Source organism: Protopterus annectens, chromosome 9.part0 (assembly GCF_019279795.1).
Source record: "Protopterus annectens isolate FY-2018-M chromosome 9.part0, PAN1.0, whole genome shotgun sequence".
Lineage (NCBI taxonomy): Eukaryota > Metazoa > Chordata > Ceratodontiformes > Protopteridae > Protopterus > Protopterus annectens.
In genome coordinates this window covers 1,285,047,092-1,285,068,808 of record NC_056743.1, presented here as the reverse complement: position 1 = coordinate 1,285,068,808, position 21,717 = coordinate 1,285,047,092, and the positions used below count along the sequence as shown (strand labels likewise).

Genomic DNA, 21,717 nt, shown 5'->3' with positions numbered 1-21,717 from the left:
AATATGTATAGTAGCAGGTGTAACACAAACAATCTACTGCTTTTATCCTCTGTTTTAGCTCCAAATCATCTTTTGTCTCTAGATGTAATCCTTCAACCTATTTTCAACTTTATATGTGTCTTTTTATGGACTCCTTCAATGTACTCCCTAGCCATATCCCTAATTACTTAGGATATTCATCCTTCCATGAATAACTATGCTTCCTCTGCATACTCCTCCTTGGGATATAGTTAATTGTCATAGGCCACATTTTTGTTTTATTTGTTTTATAACTAAAGACTTTACTACCTTTCCAGTATCTTAAATAATAACTTTTCAATATCCTTCTTTGCCCTGTAGTCTTTGCCCTTCCAAATTTAGTGCCCCTGTCAATATGCCAAATGCTCCAAGTATAACACAAACAACAGTGGCATCAGTGGACACTCTTGTTTCTCTATGTATTCTTAAAGGTAATGAACATAACAGTATGTGTGTTGACTCTAGATTTTGGCTAACAGCAACATATATCTCCCTCACTACATTCACAAAATCCTGAATAAATCTATAGATCAACAACAGCTTTTTTAAATGATACAACTTGTTCCTGTCAAGGACCTTCACCACATCAACACTCATTGTTACTAAAGGGTCCTTCTTTTGCAACATTCTTCTCAGCAGCAAAACAGTCATCAAAATATTACCAAGCACTTATCTAACAGCAAAAGGCCCACCGTGATCAACAGCAAATTTGTTACTAACCTGGCAACTCTCTGCCAATATTGCAATGAAGAAAGTTTTTATCATCATCATCATTTAGAACAAATCCTGGTCAGTATGATGAAGGAAGACTCTGATCCTTCCCTTCTTTAAGGATCACTTTAACCACGCTTTCCTTCTACAGCTCTGGTAAATGTTTAGTCTCCAAAATAAAATTAAATAACAATATCAATTAAACCCTTGCATCTTTTGACTGAAAACTCAATATCTTAATTGGCAAACTATCACTGCTTAGTGGTGTCTCTTTAAATACTTAAATCAATACTTCTAATGTAATTAACTGCATCAAGCTATTAGTTTCTTCTCTCATAAGCTATGGGAAACCTAAATTAAAAAAAAAATCATGTTTCAAGCTCACTTCCTCATAATATTTCTAAAAACACTCTGCTCTGCCATCAGCACTGAATCCCTGCTCATACCCCTTTCATTGTCAGTTTGTCATTCTTCATACTAACTATAACCTTTGTACTCTGCTGCCTAAACTAAACCCCTAAATGTTTCTTGAAAGTCCAGAAAATGACAAAAATGCTTCCCTGTAAAGATTTTTGAAGGACTCCTATTTCATTGTAACAACTTTTCTAGCTCCTATTTTACCTTCCCATTTTCCCCCTCTATTGACCCATTATCATCCCAAAACTGATCCTGCAATTTCTCCGGGATCTCTACCATTTCAGTTCAAGAGTTAACTTAAGGGTACCTATCCAAACATCCCACTTTACTTCAAGGTAGATAGTGTGCCACAAACTGATCCATTCTTTTTTCCATTCGTTATCTTAAGTTGTAGTTACAAGACACCAAGCTCCAGACACACATCTCCACTCAGGAGCCAGTGTGACAATGAGCACAGTATGAGGTTCCTTAACCAATCTGTGTAGCTTCAGTTTTGTAGCTCGACTATCTTGCTTTGTGTGAAACATTTAAACTTCGTCTAATTATACATGGTGTTTCATTAGGTACGAATACAATAGCTGCATTATACTCTATAAACTGCTGAATCAGTACATAGTACAAGTATTTCTGTGGGTAACCCTGATATTTTCTTTACCATGAAATGAGCTATACTGACTAACCACTGCTAACTAAGCTAGCCCTCCTAACCACCATGGCAACGTTTTAAGACTGATGTCCATTAGTATGCCTGGCCCCTTACAGCATACCCTGTTTTGAGTATACAACTTTTACAGTACTTCTTCCTAAAACTATTTTGTTTATTCATTTATCCTTTGTTGACTGGGTTAATTCCATGAGGTTAGTAGCCTCTTTTCAGGGGAGACCTGAAGAGTCATTTATACTACTAAGGGAAATTTGATCAGGGCACCAGGGAACTTTCCCTACTCTTTTTGGTAGGTAGTATGGGATATTTTACAGTCACCTGAGCTACCAGCTACTCAAGCAGATGGGGCCTCAGTGTAATATCTTATCTGAAGGGTGGTGCACTCAGGTGCATAGCACTCTGTTATGCTGCACTGTAGTGTCAGTAATCGGTCTTCTTGGTGTGGGAATAGAACCCACAGCCTTCTATACAAAAGGTGTGTGTGCTACCTGTTGTTCCACTGACACTTCAGACTTAGAAAAATGCAGTGCTTTAATTCCAAAGCTTATTATAACACAGTCATTTAATGTGAACATAACACTATGGTAATGTATAGTGTCTAGATGTTCATCGTGTTTCACTGCTGCAGTCATTACACTTGGGTTATCCTGCTGTCAGGCGGTCCCGCAGTCGGCCAGAGTTCCAAAGTCTTGGTCCGGCATCTGTTGCTGTCGCTTCTTCCCTGACGTCAGTGCGCCAGGGGTATATAAGATGCAGCTGATGCCATTTTCTCCAGTCTTTCTTGCCGAGCGGTGCCCAAAGCAAAAACAGTTCGCAACTGCCGGTCGGCCGACTCCAGAGATTTTCGAATTTGAATTTCAGAACTAAAGTCTTCAATAAAGCTAAGTACCCATTGGGGAAACTTTTTCTTGCCTCAGACCGATGTCAGTAAAAGTTAATAATTGCATTTCTTGTGGGAAGCAAATACCTCATAAAGATTTTCATTCCTACTGTATTCCATGCCTAGGCCCAGACCACAATGTCACTAGTTGTCGGTTTTGTGCTAGATTTAACGAGCGCCCTATTAAAAGTTGGTTTGATTTTGCTCGCCATTATTTTGGCCGAAGGTTCACTTATACCATGCCATTGGAAGAACTGATGACCAGAATACACAAAAAATGCAAAGACAAAGATAAGGACAGGCATCCGAGGTCCAAAACTGATGATGAAGCCTCTTCTAGGCCAGTTGCCGGTTCGCCGGTTCTTAGCTTAGCCTCTATGCCTATATGTAGGACTGTGTCACATCTTTTAACTGAACTCAGATGTGCTGTGTGAATGGCCAGCCCATGATTTACAGCAGCAGCAGTAACTTTTTCAAGAATGGTATCAAATTGCTGGCCCTGTAACATGGAGGAATGTACCTGATAAAGACCTAGATGACCTAGGTTCAACTAGCAGCTTGGGTTCTGGAAAAGCTGTAGTGAGGAAGATTGGAGGGAGACCCTGCTATATTTTGCCCTATCCTAGGAAGGAGGAGGTGGCTGCATCTTGCCAATACAGTAAAATCTAGAAGGAACACTGGATGGTTCACCCAGGTAGCACAGGCCTGCTGAGCACACACCACTTTTGTAATGAAGAAGGGTGTGAAGCAGCACTTCCCCCAGCAGTCAGGACTGAGTGGTGTATAAGTGTGCTGCTGCAGGGAAGTAGAGAGCTCCAAATGGGTGAATAGGATAGATGTGCCATTGGACCTGAAAGCTGGCCTGCTCTCAACAACTTGATTCCTACCATAGGGAGAATAAATGCCCTGATTAAGCACTCTGGTCAGAATAAATAGTCTTAGCATTCTCACCTAGTCCAGGGATGCCTGATTTACACCTGCAATATAACAAATTGTACAATTGTGTAAAGGTGGAACTTCCATCAGGCAGGTCTAATGGAGGAGCAAAGAAGAAGAAAATAAATAATATGAAATTTAGAGAGCACAGTATACACTGTAACCTGATAGGCAGGTAATCATTTAGATCCAAATTAATCCTCCTTTTGTGGATAGAATTGCTATTACTTGTTGTCACATTTTTGATATGTGATCTTCATTCAATGTCTCTCAAAATTATTGTAAGATAACAGTGCAATTTTTGAAAGTCCCAAGAGCAACAGTTCTCAAGTTGTTTGTTTTAGATGAGATCATACAAGTCTGAAAATATTATGCACATTAAACATAAACTATTGAACATGTATTTTATATAGAAGTGGGTTATATGCAGAACGATAACAACTACTGGATGTGTTTTTATTGAAAATCAGTAGTAAAGGAATAATGTATTAAGCCAAGTCCTGACTTTTTTTGAGTGTGTATGTGCATTCTACATTTGGGAGGCAAGTTTGTTTCTGCAAAGGACGGCTTATTTAGGAGGAGACTAGTGGACTTTTTAGGGGACTGCGGGACTTGCAACATAACAGACTCAGAGAAACTCTGCCCTAGAATATTGATGAGGCTTCCAGGGCTAACGTTCTTGATTTCATTCGGTGTTGTTCTTCAGCATCTTCTATGGCAGATGACATGTATGACATGTTTCTCTTGAAATTTAACTTTATTTCTCTAATTTTCTTCTTTTTTTTTTTTTTTTGCTAAGTTAAAATTGTTGCTAAATATTTTGGAGAGTATACAGAACATATTTTAGGATCAGAAATCATTCTCTTGTCTTCTGAAAATATATTAAATACCCATGATGCAGCTGAATAAATCTTTATTATTCTTTCCTTATTTTTTTCCAACTCTGGTAACTAAGTTTGTTTCCTAGTTAATTTTGACATCTTGGTAATTCTGTTTGGCGGTTCTTTGTGTTTTGTTTAATCTAACTTTCATATTTCTTTTTATTTATCTTTTATTTTCCTTTTTGGTTATGTGGCATCTTTTAGTTGTTGCTGTTTTTGTTGTTGTTAAGAATATTTAGTGTATACATCCAAGAAAGATATTTATTTATGAATTTTCAGTATTTTTGTACATTTAACGGAACTGATCCTGCCGCTCAGTCATTAAGTGATACAATAACCTACTACCGCAGCTGTTGTTTCATAGCAATATTCAATAACAAATCTCAGTCTTAATTGCTTGAAATGTTATTTCCTCATAATTACAGTTAGAGAATTTATACAGTTTAGACTCGTATGTCTCCATGACTTTTTTCGGTTAAGATTAAATATAACAGTATTATGATATAACTCTTTTATAATATGTAAAATATTATTGCCACTTGTTGGAGTCCTTGCAATGAATCCTAAGTTATATTTATAAAGAAATTACTTTTTTTTAGTTACTGTTTCCTGCTGTAACTTCTGACCATCAATCCTCACCACATGAGCCCAACATATGGATCCCTATTAATTTGCCGAACATTTCCAAGTTCGACTGTCATATGGTCGACACAATATGATCGAACTTTGAAAAGTTCGAAGGTGAAAGGCAATGGCTCCATATGCGCAGAATGGGAAAATTTCCTTTTTCTGCAATGAAGTACGGTCTCAGGGTTGGTATATTTAAGTAGGGGGGTGTGGGGGTGCAGGGGGGCTTGCCCCCCTTCTCAGAAAGTTAAGGCACATTTTTTTTTTATTTTTACTTTTTTATTATATATTCGAAGTTTCAAGTTTCACTCGTGTTGTCGAACATATGAGGTTCAAAATTTTGAAACTTTGAATATATAATATAGACCCCAACATACATATTCCCTTGTGCTGGGTATTTTATAGTGATGGTAGGACTAGACCTAAGAGGCTATCATGCAAACAGTCACAGTAGTGTTTGTATCCTTACCAGCATCCCAGCCCTGAGGATATATTTGTATGACATAAATGGTTGATATCTGCATGTGTGTAAGTACAGTGGAGCACTATTTCCTTCCACTACATCTTCATGGTCCAATAAACAGATACCCGTGAGGGCTACCAACACTGCATTTGGACTTACCCCATCTCTCTCAGTCCTATAACCACTAATATTGTGCAAAATTCCACTTGCATAGGAGCAGGTTCTTCTGACTGGAGCCATCTTCCTCCTCCTCCTCCAAGGATTTTGAGCCAGCATAATCTGCTCACTCCCAACCTCCACTACTCCACACTGCCAGCACCCAAGACATTATCTGAATTCATGTCATCTGGCTTGTAGTCAGGACTTTATTTATGTCACAGAGCAGGCCTGTACTGGGGTTTACATATTACCTGAACAGCAGTTAAACAAGCAATAGCTGAAGTCCTCTTATAATATTTTTATTAGCTATTTTTGTGCCAAAACATGGGATGTCCTAGAGCTTAGTTAAGAACTTTGGTGTCCACTGGTAATCATGTAGAAGCAGCACATAAAACTAATATATTTAGTGCTACTATTAAATGTTAACCTGGTTAACTGCACCCTCATCTGTGAAGGTTCTAGCCTGGATTAAAGACTGTAGATTACAAACAAGACTCCACAACCCCTTCTTGCAAGGGCTGCAGCCATGAAAGGAATTATATTCTTTAATCTGTGAAAGATTAACAAGTTCCTTTAATTAGCTTCTCTGTCATTAAATATTTCATTTCAACAAAGGTATAGGCACTGCAAAGATTTAACATGCTAAATCTTTTATCATCCCATACTCTGAAGTTTGCTATACTGGGCAGTGAGTGCATGAGCTGCAATAAATATAATTTTGAATGGCGATTTATATGTGAGTTGATTGCAGACTTCATAACGTTGTTTCTATCAATTGCAATCTTTTTTCAGGTATATTGCAGTTGTGTACTCATCCACCGCAGGTCTGAAACGTACAATGAAATGTACTGTGACCATTAACATCTCCATCTGGATCTACAGTCTCCTTCTTGCCACCCCAGCCATGCTTTACGCCAAGGTCCAGCGTGAAAATCTGACCGAGCTGTGTTTGATTGATCTGCCTGAGCCTCGCAGCATTTATTGGTATACACTCTACCAGTCGATTCTTGCCTTTATCATCCCTGTAGTTATTATCACTTTGCTGTACTCTCTGACTCTGCACCACCTCTTCAAGGTCATGAAGAAAGTCCAGAAGAAAAGATCTACAAGGAGCAAGAAGGTGACCAGAATGGCATTGATCATCATTGCTGCATTTCTGATATGCTGGACACCGTTTCATGTTGTTCAACTGATTAATTTAAATGCCACACCATCAATGCTATTTTACTACCTCTATCAGTCAACCATCTGCCTGAGCTATGCTCACAGCTGTGTCAATCCAATCCTTATGATCTTTTTTACGGAGTTTTTCAGGGAGAAGATCATACACACAAGGTAATTTTGTTTTCACATCCTCCACTGCACTCTGGTACTTTTGTATAAACACTCTCTGCAGGCTTTGCAGAAACTACTCCTGGCTGCATATTGATTTATTTGCATAATTAAAATATTTTAATTTTGGCAGCATTGATGGATTTAATATGTACTACATGCAAACAATGGTTACAATTCCACAGACATCACTGTTTGAGTTCTATGGCATTTGTGGTAGTAAAATATGTGGTTTTCATTTAAGGATCTCTATCAGTATTTGAAAAACACACAGCATGAGAATACTTGTAGATCTTCAGAGAGGTGCTATAAGAAATCAGATCACTGTGCGTCTCTTTAAGGGATACAAGTTCTTGTGATACAGTCCATGGCTGGTGCTAGTGCAGACAATGAGTTTTACTTTTGTTGGACCCTGCATATGGCATTTATAATTATGCTAAATATACCCCACTACAGTGTGCAGCATAGTCACAGGTCACTTATAGGTTCATTGATAAGTACTAAGCTAACTGCCTTTGTGGGCCATTTTAAGCCCAGCCATTTTTCCCCTTTCAAAGGTAAGTATCAAACCCTGCATCTTATGTCTGTGAGGTGAACACCTTAGCCATTTTACCAACTGTAAGTAAATGTACTGACAATCATTATCATCATCAACCCCTTTTCACATTTTCTACATGGGGTCAGGGTGTTGTGTCAACTATTGCCATCTCTCTCTATTCAATACCACTCTCCTACCTTCTTCAACACACATGCCTGACTGTCACAGATCTTCTCTCTCACAATCCATCCACTTCTTTGCTGGATGCCCTCATTATTTCTTGTCTTCTTCCTGTCTATATAAAATCTTCTTCATTGGATTGTCTTCTGCTTTTCTGCATGTGCCTGAAACATCATAATCTATTCTCTTTCACCTTTTCTGCAATTGGAGATATTTTGGCTTCTGCTCTTATGTCCTTATTTCTTCATCTGTCCCACAGTGTATATCCTACTATCCATCTCAGGCACTTCATCTCCATCAACTCTGTCTTCCTCAACTGCTCTGACTTGACTGTCCAGGTTTCTGCACTGCACCATACATTGGTACTGGTCACAACACTGTTTTGTACACCTTACCTTTCAGCTTCTTTGTCATTCTTCTGTGATACATTACCCCTGGTACTTTGTGCCAGTTGGCTGCAGACCTTCTGATTCTAGCTTTGACCTCTTCATTCAAACTTCCCTTCTCCTCAACCATCCTCCCATATACCTGACATTATTAACCTGTTTTCCCTTCTATCTCAGTTCTCAACTTCTTCTTATTTCTTCCATTTGCTGCCATTACAAGTGTCTTATCTGTACTCAGTTTCATCCCATGTGCCTTCAGTTTTGCATTGCGTTCTCCTATCCTTTGCTTAAATTCCCTCTTAGAGTCTGCCTTTAATAACACATCATCTGCATACAGAAACTCTGTTGATCTGTCTCCTCCATCCTGTTTGCTAATGTAGTCCAACACCAGTAAGAACAGAAGTGGGCTCAGAGCTGAACCCTGGTATACACCCACCCCCCACTGGGAACACCTCTGTGAGACCAAACATTGCTTGTATTTCTGCCCCTGTATACTTGTACATAGATTGCACTAAATCTACCAGTGTTTCTGGGACTTTAAACTACTGTAGGACTGTCCATATCAACTTTATTGGCATCTTGTCATATGCTTTGCCTATATCTAGGAATGCTCTGTTGGATTCTTTCCTTATTTCTAGCTTCTTATCAGGTATTTGTCTCACTGCAAACATAAGGTCAGTTGTGCTGCATCTTGATCTGAATATGAGCTGCTCATGTCCCATCTTACTTTCTACTACTTTGTGTATTTGTTTAGCACCCACCCTGTCCAGAATGTTCATGCAATGTGATAGAAGTTCGATCTCTGTACTGCTCACAGTTATGAATATCTCCTTTATTCTTGAACACTGTCATGCGTATGCTTATCCTCCAACCATCTGAGATACACCTTTCTCTCCATACTTCTTTGCGTACCCTTAAGAGCCATTTCTTGCTTATCTCACCCAGCATCTTTATCATATCTGCTGTGACCTAATCTGAACCTGCTGCTTTTCCTGACTTCATTTTCCTTAGTGCTGTTCTTAATTTTTCTATAGTGGGTTCCTCCTCTTCTTTCATTGTAGGTTGTATCTGGGGCAGTATAGCTTCTGTGGGTTCTTCTTTATTCATAAGCTGCTGGAAGTACTCCTTCCACCTGCTTTTGTTTTCCTGTGGAATGGTGAGCAGGTTGTTGCTGGCATCGCCTTATGAAGGGTGTCTGACTATCTTCTTTATCTTTCTGTCTTTGCCTTGCAACCTGATATAGTTTCTTTGTACCATCTACTGAATCACTTACCAGAAGCTGGTAGAGTGCCTCTGATGCCTTGTTCTTTGCTATTAAAACTCCTTTCTTAGCATCTTTGTTAGCCAACCAGTATTCCTTCCTATTCTAGTCCATCTCTTCTCTCACTTTTTTCCTGCACTCCTTCTTTCTTTTGCTGACTTCCTGGACTTTTGAATTCCACCACCAGCGTTTCTTATGTACCTTATTTCCATAGCTTGCTCGGCTGCATATCTATTCTGTAGTCCTCACACATGCTGTTTTGAGGCATGCTATTCTTCAACTCCATCTATTCCCTCTTCTTCTTCTTGAGGTACTAGAGTCCTGAGTAATTCCCTGAACTGTTGTGCTTTGTCTCCAGTTAACTTCCATGTCTTCACCCTGGTCTCTGTTGACCTTAGAGCCTTCTTCAACGACTGCTTGACTGCTTCACTGAGGATGATTTTGCCATTGCTGATACTACCCCAGTGCTCTTTCCTTACTAGGAGGAATTCTACCTGAGTTGCATGTTGGCCACTCTTATATGTGATCTTGCGACTAATTCTCTTTTTGAACCATGTGTTGGCTACTATCAAACTATTTGCCAGACAAGTCTAAAAACGCTTTTCCTTCTTTATTACTTTTGCCCCACCCATGTGGATCCAGGAATTCCTCAAATCATCTTCTGTCTGTCCTGATATGGAAATTCAGGTCACCCATTATCAATACCAATTCATGTTGCCCTGCTTTATCTAACTGCTGTCTGAATGTGCTCTTCTCCTCACTATCACTGCCCTTCTGAGGAACATAGGCTGAAATTATGAATGCTGCCCTATCATTACACCGAAGTCTGATTGCCATGAGTCTGTCACTAATTCTGATGGCATCCCTCTGTGTCTTCTGAAGTCTCTCCCTCTCCACAATTCCCACACTGTATCTAGTCTATCCTCTCCCTGAGTAGAGGACTCTGAATCCCATGCCAAGTGGCTTCCATCTTGTCTCCTGGATACGTAGGATGTCCAGCCTCCTCCTTACCCTCATGTCATCCACTTCCAAGCTCCATCCTGTCAGTGAATCTACATTTAGCATATCAATTCTTTGTTCATATTTAGCAGGTTGATTGGTTTTATGTTCAGCTTTCACTCAACACAGCTATCCCAGGTAACACAAGCAGGGCTACTGCACACCGGCTAGCCAGTAGCTTATTGACCCAGGCCTGCTGGGCTTTATGTCAGGCAGACACTGACCAATAGGGGCACATTCACCCTTTCCACTGATAGCATGAGTCCCTAGCATAGGTCAGATTATGGTGGGCCCTCAACCCACTTATCACCAGCAAATACTTATGCCCATTTGGCAACATTAGCCAACATGACAGAATCACTTAGAACCATATTTTTACACCATCGAGTGTCTTGCTCTGCCATGGCATTCTGTTTTAAATTTGTGTTCTATCATCATGATGATACTATGTATCACAATAGGTGTTCAAAGCAGTTGGTCTGAACAATTCTTCCCCCTATAGAGCACCATCTAGAGTCTGTGCTGCTATCCGCAATTCCATTCTTGGGTGAATTTGAGATAGAAACACTGTATATGTTTGTCGGAAGTGTGAGGAACCCCACAGAGACACAAGGAGAACATGGAAACTTCAAACAGGCATTGATCAGAGATCAAAACTGAACTTTGTATCTTGTGCATAGGTGTGAAGACCTTAACCATTATGCCAACTGGTCTCTAAATGAATGTACTGACAATCTCTTTTAACAAATAAATACATTGATGGTACTATAGTGAATATTTAAAATGAAATGTATCACATATTTAAATGTGCATATTGATTAGGGAAGGTTTACACTTGTTCAAATGTAGATTCCCATAGATACAGCAACCAGAGCAGATTCCCTAAAGCAACAGTTCCTGGAACGTTTTAACATTGTTTTGGCTCTACTGCAGCATTGCAGTTTTGTGTACTATGTTTCATCCTTGATGGGTGTTTTCTCTTTTTTTCAATGTTGTGCAACTATGTGGTTACCATATAAAGTATATAAAAGCAAAAAGTTGTGGGGTGTGAAGTCCCCCACAGGGAGGGTATGCCACCTGCAGAAGAAAATATTTTCGTGATATTTCCCTGAATGTTCCATGGTTGTATGTTTGGGTAGCTTTCCTCAGCTGGTGTATTTGCTAGTCTGATTTCAAGATTTCATGAATGATACACTCATTAGATTTGAGTCAATATTGGAAACTCAGTGCTGTATATGCAGGTGGCTCCACCCCACAGTCCCACTGCTTATATATACTAACTCGGTGATCAGTGCACCTCAGACTACAGGGAATATAAGTCAAACTAGAGCTGCTGAGTTAACACAATGATACTTGCTTTTGCAAAGGTGCATGTTGCACGTAGAAGTAACAGTTTTCATGAAGACTGGGTGACAGCATTACCAGTGATTCTATGGACAGAGGGGAAAAAAGGATATGACAGAGATGATTCTTATACTATAATATACATTTATATCATGTTGCCTTTGTGTGTTAGATTTAATTTAGTGGCTGAGGAACATTTTACAAAGAAAAAAATATGATAAGATTAAGCACACATACTACAGGCACATTTTAACGCTTATAAGAACTCTTGAAAGTCAGTTTTAGTCTCCCAGGAGTTATGGCATATTGGAGTTGGATAAACAGTAACAGGACAGAAAGGGTCTCTGTGCATGCTCAAGTTCTTATGCTTAGACTGACATACATAATACATTTTAATGCAATATAGCATAATATGAAAACGGGATTAGTGTTCTCCCATCGATACATGGATAATAGGTACCACACAAGCCAAAATATAAGGCTGGAAACATACTTTATTCTGTCAATTAAGTACCACAGTTTTCTGTGACATAAAAGTCTAACATAGCCACAGCTTCACTGAAGATGTACCATAAAACTGCAATCAGTGGCTCATCAGAAAGCACTCTTACATTAGAAATGGGAAGTCCTGAAGGCTGAGGGTTCTGTCCTTATACTGAGCACTTAGATTCATGTTCCAGAAGTGACACTGTCATGCAGCATAAGGGGGATGCTTCACTTCTGAGATGTTGTCATTTTTTTCAGTTATTAAAATAAGATCCTCTATGCCTACATTTTTAATAGCTGATGTGGATCTTGTGTCATTTATTGAAAAGTGTAGTAGTTCCCTATGTTACTAACACATGCAATGATAATGTTTGCTTTCTTGTTAAAAATAAATAACTAAATAAATATAAATTTAGCATTTAAAAATAAAGTGATGCAAATTAAAATAAAATTAACAAAACTAAAAATTCAAACCCCTCTATATTTTTTCAGTGTCATGACTTAAATTCCTAATCACAATTTTCTTCCAATATTTTATTTCATAAGATACATGCACATTTTCCTCCCAATATTTTCCAAATAACTGACATCATCTAACATTGAATAACAAATATTATTCATATCAATGTCCTTTAAGATAGAAATGGCTAAAACATATATTACATTTTCACAATTTCCATGAAATATTTTACAGCCTTGGAAACATGTTCTACAGTTTCCATTACATCATATCTCACAGCTAAACATTTTATATGTTCATAGGTTCATAGGCTGGTACTAGGCTATCGGCCCTAGGGCCTATACAAGCCTAGCCATAACAATTCCCTGGCTATTTTATACACACACACGCGCGCGTGCGTGCACAGACACACACACACACACACACACACACACACACACACACACACACACACACGCACGCACGCACGCACACACACACACACACACACATGCGCACACACACATATATATATATATATATATATATATATATATATATATATATATATATATATATATATGCATTTGAGATTTTATAAGTAACTTTTTAATAAGCAAGTCAAAATATCCAATATGTATACTGCTGGTTCCACAATACGCAATTATTGTTATATGTTTGGATTGAACTCTCACACTCATGGCTTTCGTAGTAGTTAATGATAATCTCCTTGTAGCTTACATTTTTATGTGGGAATATTCTGCAAATTGACCTTCCACATCCAGACATTTTTATTATTTTTATAAACACTTCTAATAGATAAACCATCAAAATCCACAATCAACATAAATATATCTAAAATATATCACCCACTCTTCTTTTCCACTATGGTATTAAAGTTTACAGTTGCACACTCTTACTTTCTCATCCCATCTTACAAGACACAACAATGTCCCCGGAACATCCTCTGTTATAGCCCTAGTTATTTATATGTTGGCACACTTCAAAGGAGCATTTGATTCCTTTGGCTACCTTAGAAGATGTCTATCTTTTAAGATTCATTTTAACCAACCTGTTCCCTTACTTTGACCACTACTTTCTTAATCCGTCCATTGCTTTTTTAAATTCATAATCCCTATCTGTTTATAAATAGTAGTGGTTTACCATTACAATAGTATTCGAACAACAGATGTTCGAATACTTCATATTTCGGCAGGTTACGTGAGCGAACAATATTATTGCGAATGGACTGTGCATTCGCAATTATAATGTCTGCTTATGTAAGGGGATTGTGGTACAGTGTGGTTAGGGAAATACATCCCTTTCCTCACTGTAGTGCGATCTCGGAGTTGGAATATTAAGTTGGGGGGTGTGGGGGGGTGCAGGGGCCTTGCCCCCCTGCATAAATGTGAGTTTAGGCTAGTTAGTTAGGGAGTTAAGGGAAGGATAGGATTGCTGTTAAGTGTCGAAAATGTCGTGAGCAACATTTTCGACATTAACAGCTGTTTTCTGACTTTAGGAACGTTCGGAATTGTGTAATTTCAGCAAAACACTTCGCTGATAAGTACACTTTTTTTATTTTCGAAATAATGATAGTAAACCAATAGCAGCAATCCTCCATTTCATATGCAATAAATTCTTTGAAGTTGTGAATGTCAAACTTTACTGTCACAGAAATGTGCCATGTTTAATTGACAAAAAATAAAGTGTTTCCACAATTTCATTGTCTATCTTTGAAAAAATATGCATCTTCTTTCCATTCTATTTTCACTCATGTCATTACTACCATCCTTGCCCTCTTCCCCCTTTTCTCTTCTCCTCTCTTTCTCCATTTCCTATCTGCCTTTGACCTGTTATGTTTTTCCCACCCATCTTCTGTCCCCCTATATGCTCTCCTCATCCATTTATGGACCAAAACTGTATTATGCCTCTCTGCTCATGGTGACCTTCATGCCATTGCTATTAACTGTTGTACCTCTCCCGCCACAATTTGAAACTCTGCCCTTTTGCCATATTCACCTAGCTCTTCCATTTTGAAAGCAAACAAGCAAAATTCCCAACTATCCTACACTTCTACTGAAATATAATATTCCATATCTTCCTTGCCTGCTCCCAAACTTACATATTAACAGGCCTAGTACATATGGTGTTGACTGACATTCCCTTCTCCACATCTCAGTCATTTTGCCATTTCTCCTCAGTCCTTTCTGTATTCTCACTGGGGTTCTGCACCATATATGAGCAAGTCGCCAGTATGCATCTTCCACAGGTCCAGTATGTTTCAGTGCCATTGCTGTCTCCGACCCTTCCATATCCTGTCTTCCAACAACTTGTTTCGTTTTTAACCACTGCTCTCTTAATCTATCAGTTGCCACCTTTTGCATTCCTAATCCCTAGCTCTTTATAAATAAAAAATGATCCTTACATTATTCACTTTTTGCCACTCCTGTCCCCAACCCATCATTCCTCTCTGATCACTTAAAGCTTCATTTTAAATATATGCCCATAATACCTTTCTTATCTATTTTTTAACTTTGTTGTCTGTTTTTGTACTTAAAATAGCACCTTCCTTAATAACAGTTCTTATTTATTTCCTACCATAGCAGAAATGGTATAAAAAGAAGAAACTTTATACAAGAGGATGAAGTAAAACTTTATACTAGAGGATGAAGTGTATTTAATTTAACCATTTGTCTTTGTGACATAAAATACCTCCCCAAATAGGACTTCCAAATTACAGGCAGAAAAACTACCATCATTTCTTATTCTAGTTTTCAGAAGTGGGATTATTTCCCCTCCAATAAACTCTACACGCAATAAAACAGACTTAGGAAGATAACATGTTTGTGTAAGACAAAGAAAATGAACTCCCACTACTTACTAAGCTCTTCCATATTCTCTTGTTAATACACTACCCAGTTACCTCAGTCCTTATACCTAAAATATATTCCCCTTTTCACATAAACATACAATGACCACGGATATTTCTTCCTCCCGTATCTGTCATTTTTATCATGTTTAAAAGTAGCTCTAAAATCAGTCAGCCAGTCTGTAACATCCTCATATCTTAAAATATATATTTTTTTACAATAACTAATATTATCTGCATGAAAAGCAAATTAGTACCACTTCTCTGGAACAAACTCCAGATCAAGAAATGCAATAATCTTCCTTTAAAAAGGCATTAGACAATTGGATGGGTATTCATAAATTCACCCCCTTGGCATGATTGGCCTACCTCTCCTTGAAAAAGTGAGATATGGTGTGACGGTAGGTACTGGCGAGGCATAAATGGCCATAAGGCTCAGCTGCCTTGTATTTTCTATGATTTCTATGATTAATATAACATTTTGATATGGTGGCAATTCCTTATACCTCACCTGTGGTTTTAGTTTACTTAACAATGCCCCAACAGTCAGTCCAAAAGTGAGGCCTTAAGGGGCACTTTTGTTTAATGCAGCTAGTCATTTTATTTCTTTTTCCAAGTACTCCTTAGCCATTTGCACCAGATATGTATTTTCTATATAAATCTGAGTTAACAGTCCCACTAATTTTTTTTCATTATAATCACTTTTATTTTATTTTTGTTTAAGTTTGTTAAACAGGAGCACTGGTCCAACAACCTTGTCCAGCCTATACTTGTGCTGCATGCAAAATGTAAAGATACAACAGTAGTGAATAGAATGAATTATAAACAAATAGTCATGCAGATGATGCTTTAGTAGCACATAAACCATACATGCTCCATTAATGAAGAAAAATGGACATAGTTACTTGTGTATGATTGCACAAATACTAAGAAGTGAAGTACATAACGTTTATTATTATACAAAATTCCACACATAGAAGAAACTTTGCAGGTTAAATGTTTATGAATTTGCTAAAACATTATTCTACATTTTAATGGCAAATGATATCAGATATCTTTACAACATCAAAATAGTAACATCACGTTCCTACTTTACACTAGTTATACTGTTAACTAGTTCTCTAACAGTAAAATTCCTGTCATATATTTCCCTTTCTAGTACCATATATCTCTGACTGCAAATAAATAACTATACATGTCTTTAATGTAACTGTAAATCTTAGATGTAAATCTTTCACAAAAGGTTTGTAATAATAACTGGATAATGTGATAGGTCTCCAGCTTAAAATATATGCTTTATCTACATTCACCCAAGAACCTTTTTACCGATGAATTTTAAAATATTGTACATATCTGACCATACAACCATTCATTTTATATAAAAATTTATCCACAACCATCTACACCATGCATAACATTTCACACAGCTTTCTTAATTGCATGCACTAGTTCACCCACACTGGTATGAAATCCATGTAATGCAGCCACCTCACAATACTTTAAAATAACCTTCTTCTCCTCTTATGTCAGACAAAATTGCTCCTACATGACAACATTGATCACCTGACTGAGGGATGTGGGTTTGGTAGTGGAAGACTGTGACAATAATGTTTATAGGTGTGTGTGGGAGCATGAACGCCCACACCCACACACACACACACACACACACACACACACACACACACACACACACACACACAGACATGCACACACATTCATAGATACACACTGGAGACAGTGTATAATTCCCCCGATCTACTGTGGGTGATCACATCAGCCACCAGTGTTGGAGTTAAAAATCTAATCACAAGAACCCTGATGGCTGTTGATTGCTCTTAGGAAGGTGATGGCTGATGATCAGCAGGCAACAAAGGGAAAGAACCAGAAAATCAACATGTGACTGTGCTGCCAATAGAAAAAACACAAAATAAAAAAAGGCTGATGCAGTGGCTTCAGATTTTGTAAACAGTACCAAATGCCTTTTTGTATATCTCTAGGCAAAGCTGAATTTAACAGTGACCCAACTTGTGAGTGAAAACAGTATATGCTGGCTGAAGTATTTGCAGGTAAACCAAAACCTGGCTGTATCTTGAAAACTTCTAAAAAATATGTCAAACAAAATGTCCAGGACTCCAGATTTAATTCACAACGAACTTATATTCAAAAAAAATATACACACAAAATCATAAAAATCATAAACGGTTAAGCACTTTCATCCCAAACCTTGGGACTTCTTCAAACCATTGTTTGAAAGCTAAGTTGAAGAGAACCAATCATTTGTTTCAGACAATTAACCAATATGACTAATGAAAAGAAACCAAGATTAAAAACAACATTCCATAGATGAATCAATGAAAGTTTGTGTTTCAAAGCTTATAGAAAAAAAATATGTAATTATATAGAAATAATAAAAAATAGAAAAAAATACATAATGCTAAAGTTTATTAAACAATTTGTACAGATTGTATCATTATTAAAATTATTAAAAAGTGTTAAAAGGTGTTTATATGAAAAAAAATATGTTAATGGAAAGCAAAATGGGTGAATAGGGCTTCAAATATTATTAAAGCTTAGCTGCTCTACTTTTTAGATGGGGAAATCGAGGTGTATTCATTTAAGCCAGGAAGTGTTGCAGCATTGAGTCTTAGCTGCCAAATTAACTCTCTCCTCTCCAGTTCTATCTCCCATGCATCACCCCTAAGAGAAAAGGGGACTGTTTCCAAAATACCAAATTGAAATCTATTGTAAGTTGGACACACTAAAGTGTGCTTAAATAATGAGCTGTTGATATTTCTTTTATTGATAGTACACACATGTTCATAGATTCTTCTACATAACTGTCCTTCTGTCTTACCAATGTAGTAGTTGCCACAACCATCACAAATAGCAGCTAAACTACACCCTGGGATGTGCAATTCTCATCTCCTTACCAGATTTCAGTGGTGGAGACCCTTCCTGGCCTTGTTCTTATTTAGAATGTAGTGACACTGATTACAGGCACTGCATCTCTTGATGCCAGCTCCTTTGCACCTAGAAAGGTATTTTTTAGGATTTCCAGTAAATTTTTCAAATTCCTGCCTGTTTTAAAAACAAACTTTGGTGCGTCACATAGATAAGGGATCATCTCTAAGTTTCCTTTGAAAAATCACCAGTTTTTTGCTGGCATCTTTTTGATCTCCCTAGAATGGGACCTATAGGGAATTACTATAGAGTCTGTGAAACTGCTACTTTTCAAGATGTTCTTGGAGAGTATGGGGTTGCCTGTCTGATCTAACTCCAACAAGGTTGAGTATTATTTCCCCTAGTCATTTATAATTTCATCACATATAATTTTCAAAATATCATAAGGGTAACCTCTTTCTGAAACATATTGGTTAATTTGTTCACCTCCATTGTAAAAGTCACTGAGTCTGAGCACATTTTGGCCAATCTGATAAGTTGCTCCTTAAAATATTCCTTTTAGTGTTGTATTCTAAATAACTTATTTGAGAACGTTGGTTTCCTAAAAATTGTGGAACCAAAATATTCCTTGTCCATGTCTTTGTATAATGTGACATCCAAGTAATTAATTTTGTGGTCAGAGTGTGTGCGGGAATTTAAGAAAAGTTTTTGTGTTACTGATATAGGTAAGGAAATAATTTCTGACTTCCCCCTGGTCTTTCCAAAAGAATAAAAATATCATCCAATAAAAAGGTAAACGCGTCAATTTTCATTGTACTTAAAGTTGAGGGTGAACAAATGTTTCCAACTGTACATGATGAGGTTGGCATACATAGAGGCCAACTGGCACCCATGGCAAGTCCTCTGAATTGTCTAAAAAATTCCCCTTCAAATGTAATAAAAATTATTATGACGTATGGTTTTCATCACCTCTATAATAAAATTAATCATAGTGGTGTTAAGGTTCATTAATTCCAAAATAGCAGTGTGAAATAATTCAATCCCTTCCTTGTGAGGTATTGAGGTGAAAAGGTTAACCATATCAATCATGGAAAAAACTGGCATTGTGTTTAAAACAATCCTGTTTGACCTTACTAAGAAAATCCCATTAATCTCTTAATATATGTTCAACTGGGTATACAGAATTCTTAAAATACAGTCAGTAAATACCCCTAATGGGTATGTAATTGAGTTGTGTACAGACACTATAAGTCAGTATGGGGGATCCATAGCATCTTTATGTATCTTGGGTATTCCAAAAGCTATAGAAATAACCAGGTATTTGTTAGTAAGAAACTCGTAGAGTTCTTCATTAATAGACCCCTGCATTAAAGACTCCTCTAACAGGCATCAATTTTCTTACAGGTGATATTAATTTAATTTCTAGATGTTATTTCATATTTGTCATTGACATATAGTAAACTACACATGCTGCTGATGTAGGTCATCCTATCTACAATAGCTAAACCTCCACCCTTATCTGGCATTATAATTCTCAAAGACTTGTCATTTGACTACTGAAATTTTTTGTTTTGAGTAACTTGGCACACTGTGTGCAATGTCCACAAGGAAAACAGCCCAGTAAAGGTACACCTGATAATGTGGTTTGTGTAGCATTGGTTGTAGTGTTCTGGCTTCAGAATGTTTGAAATTATTAAAAAAAGCAGATACATTTCTGCCTTTACGAAAAGAAAACAGCCATCTGTCACCAATTATTTCATTAAGTTTTGGGTCACATGTTAATAAGTTCCAGTTTTGCTGGACAGTATTGATTAATATATTGGTATTGCGTCCATAAGTGGTTATGAGTCTGGGTGGATTGGAATTAGATTGAGTCCTATTTTTGTAAAGAAGAAGATCATCCCTTTTCATATTATCCACTGTATGTTTGGTGTGTAATAATTGACCCAATTTATAACCCCGGTCATGAAATCTAAGAACTAAATCATCCTTAAATCATGTGTAGGTGTGTTTGTCAGAACAAATGCGCTTGATATGCATGAACTGAGATTTGGGGATGTTTTTGCAAATGTGGGGAGGGTGAAAGCTGGACTCATAACCACTTATGGATGCAATACCAATATATTAATCAATACTGTCCAGCAAAACTGGAACTTATTAACATGTGACCCAAAACTTAATGAAATAATTGGTGACAGATGCCTGTTTTCTTTTTGTAAAGGCAGAAATGTATCTGCTTTTTTTAATCATTTCAAACATTCTGAAGCCAGAAGTACCAATACTACACAAACCACGTTATCAAGTGAACCTTTACTGGGCTGTTTTCCTTGTGGACATTGCACACAGTGTGCCAAGTAACTCAAAACAAAAAATTTCAGTAGTCAAAACACCCCTGTAGTATATGACATAAAATGTTTTGCTAACTGTTCTTCGGACTGGGTAATATATTTGGCCAAGTGCAATTGTCCTGCATTTTATGCTGGTCAAACTTCCAGACCCTTAAAATTCAGAATATCTGAACATCTCAGTGACATGAAAAATAAGAGCGAAAACAATGCTCTTTACAAACATTCATTGATACACAGTAATGTTTGTTTTACTTTCACCATTATAGATAAGATAAACAGACCCAGAAATAATGAATTAGGTTGGCATGATTTACTGAATTCCATGGAGAAAAAATGGATTATTAAGCTTGGTGGTCTCTTTAAGCCAGGTCTAAATGAGCATTTGTAATTAATCACATGTTCTATCCAACTATTTATAAAATGGTTCTTTTTTGTATGAATCTTTTACACTGATGAAGGCTCTGTATTAAATCAGCCGAAACCGGTCTGTCATAAGAACCTACATACTTTTATTAAAGTATTTATAATCAGGTGCCTTGTTTGCTGGTCCTCGTTTTTTTGTTTAAATGAATATACCTCAATCGTTCCATCTTAAAAAATAGAGCAGCTAAACTTTAATAATAGTGGAAGACCTATTCACCTATTATGCTTTCCAATAACATTTCTTTTTCATATAAACACTTTTTAACACTTTTTAATATTTTTAATAATAATATTTTGCAAATTGTTTAATAAACTTAGCATTATGTATTTTTTGCTATTTTTTATGATTTGTATATAAATACATATATTTTTAATGTAAGATTTTAAAGCACAAACTTTTGTTGATTTATCTGTGGAATGTTGTTTTTAATCTTGGCTTCTTTTCATTAGTCAGA

At 37.2% G+C, this 21,717-nt stretch overlaps 1 protein-coding gene across 1 annotated transcript in view; it reads left to right on the top strand.

Annotated features, from left to right (window-relative positions):
- LOC122812010 (melanin-concentrating hormone receptor 2-like) overlaps window positions 1–21,717 on the top strand; it is a 454,828-nt gene that overhangs the window by 96,875 nt on the left and 336,236 nt on the right. Inside the window, exon 2 of the mRNA XM_044084224.1 lies at window positions 6,549–7,091. Coding sequence (XP_043940159.1) covers window positions 6,549–7,091 — 543 coding nt within the window. The remainder of the gene's footprint in view (window positions 1–6,548; window positions 7,092–21,717) is intronic.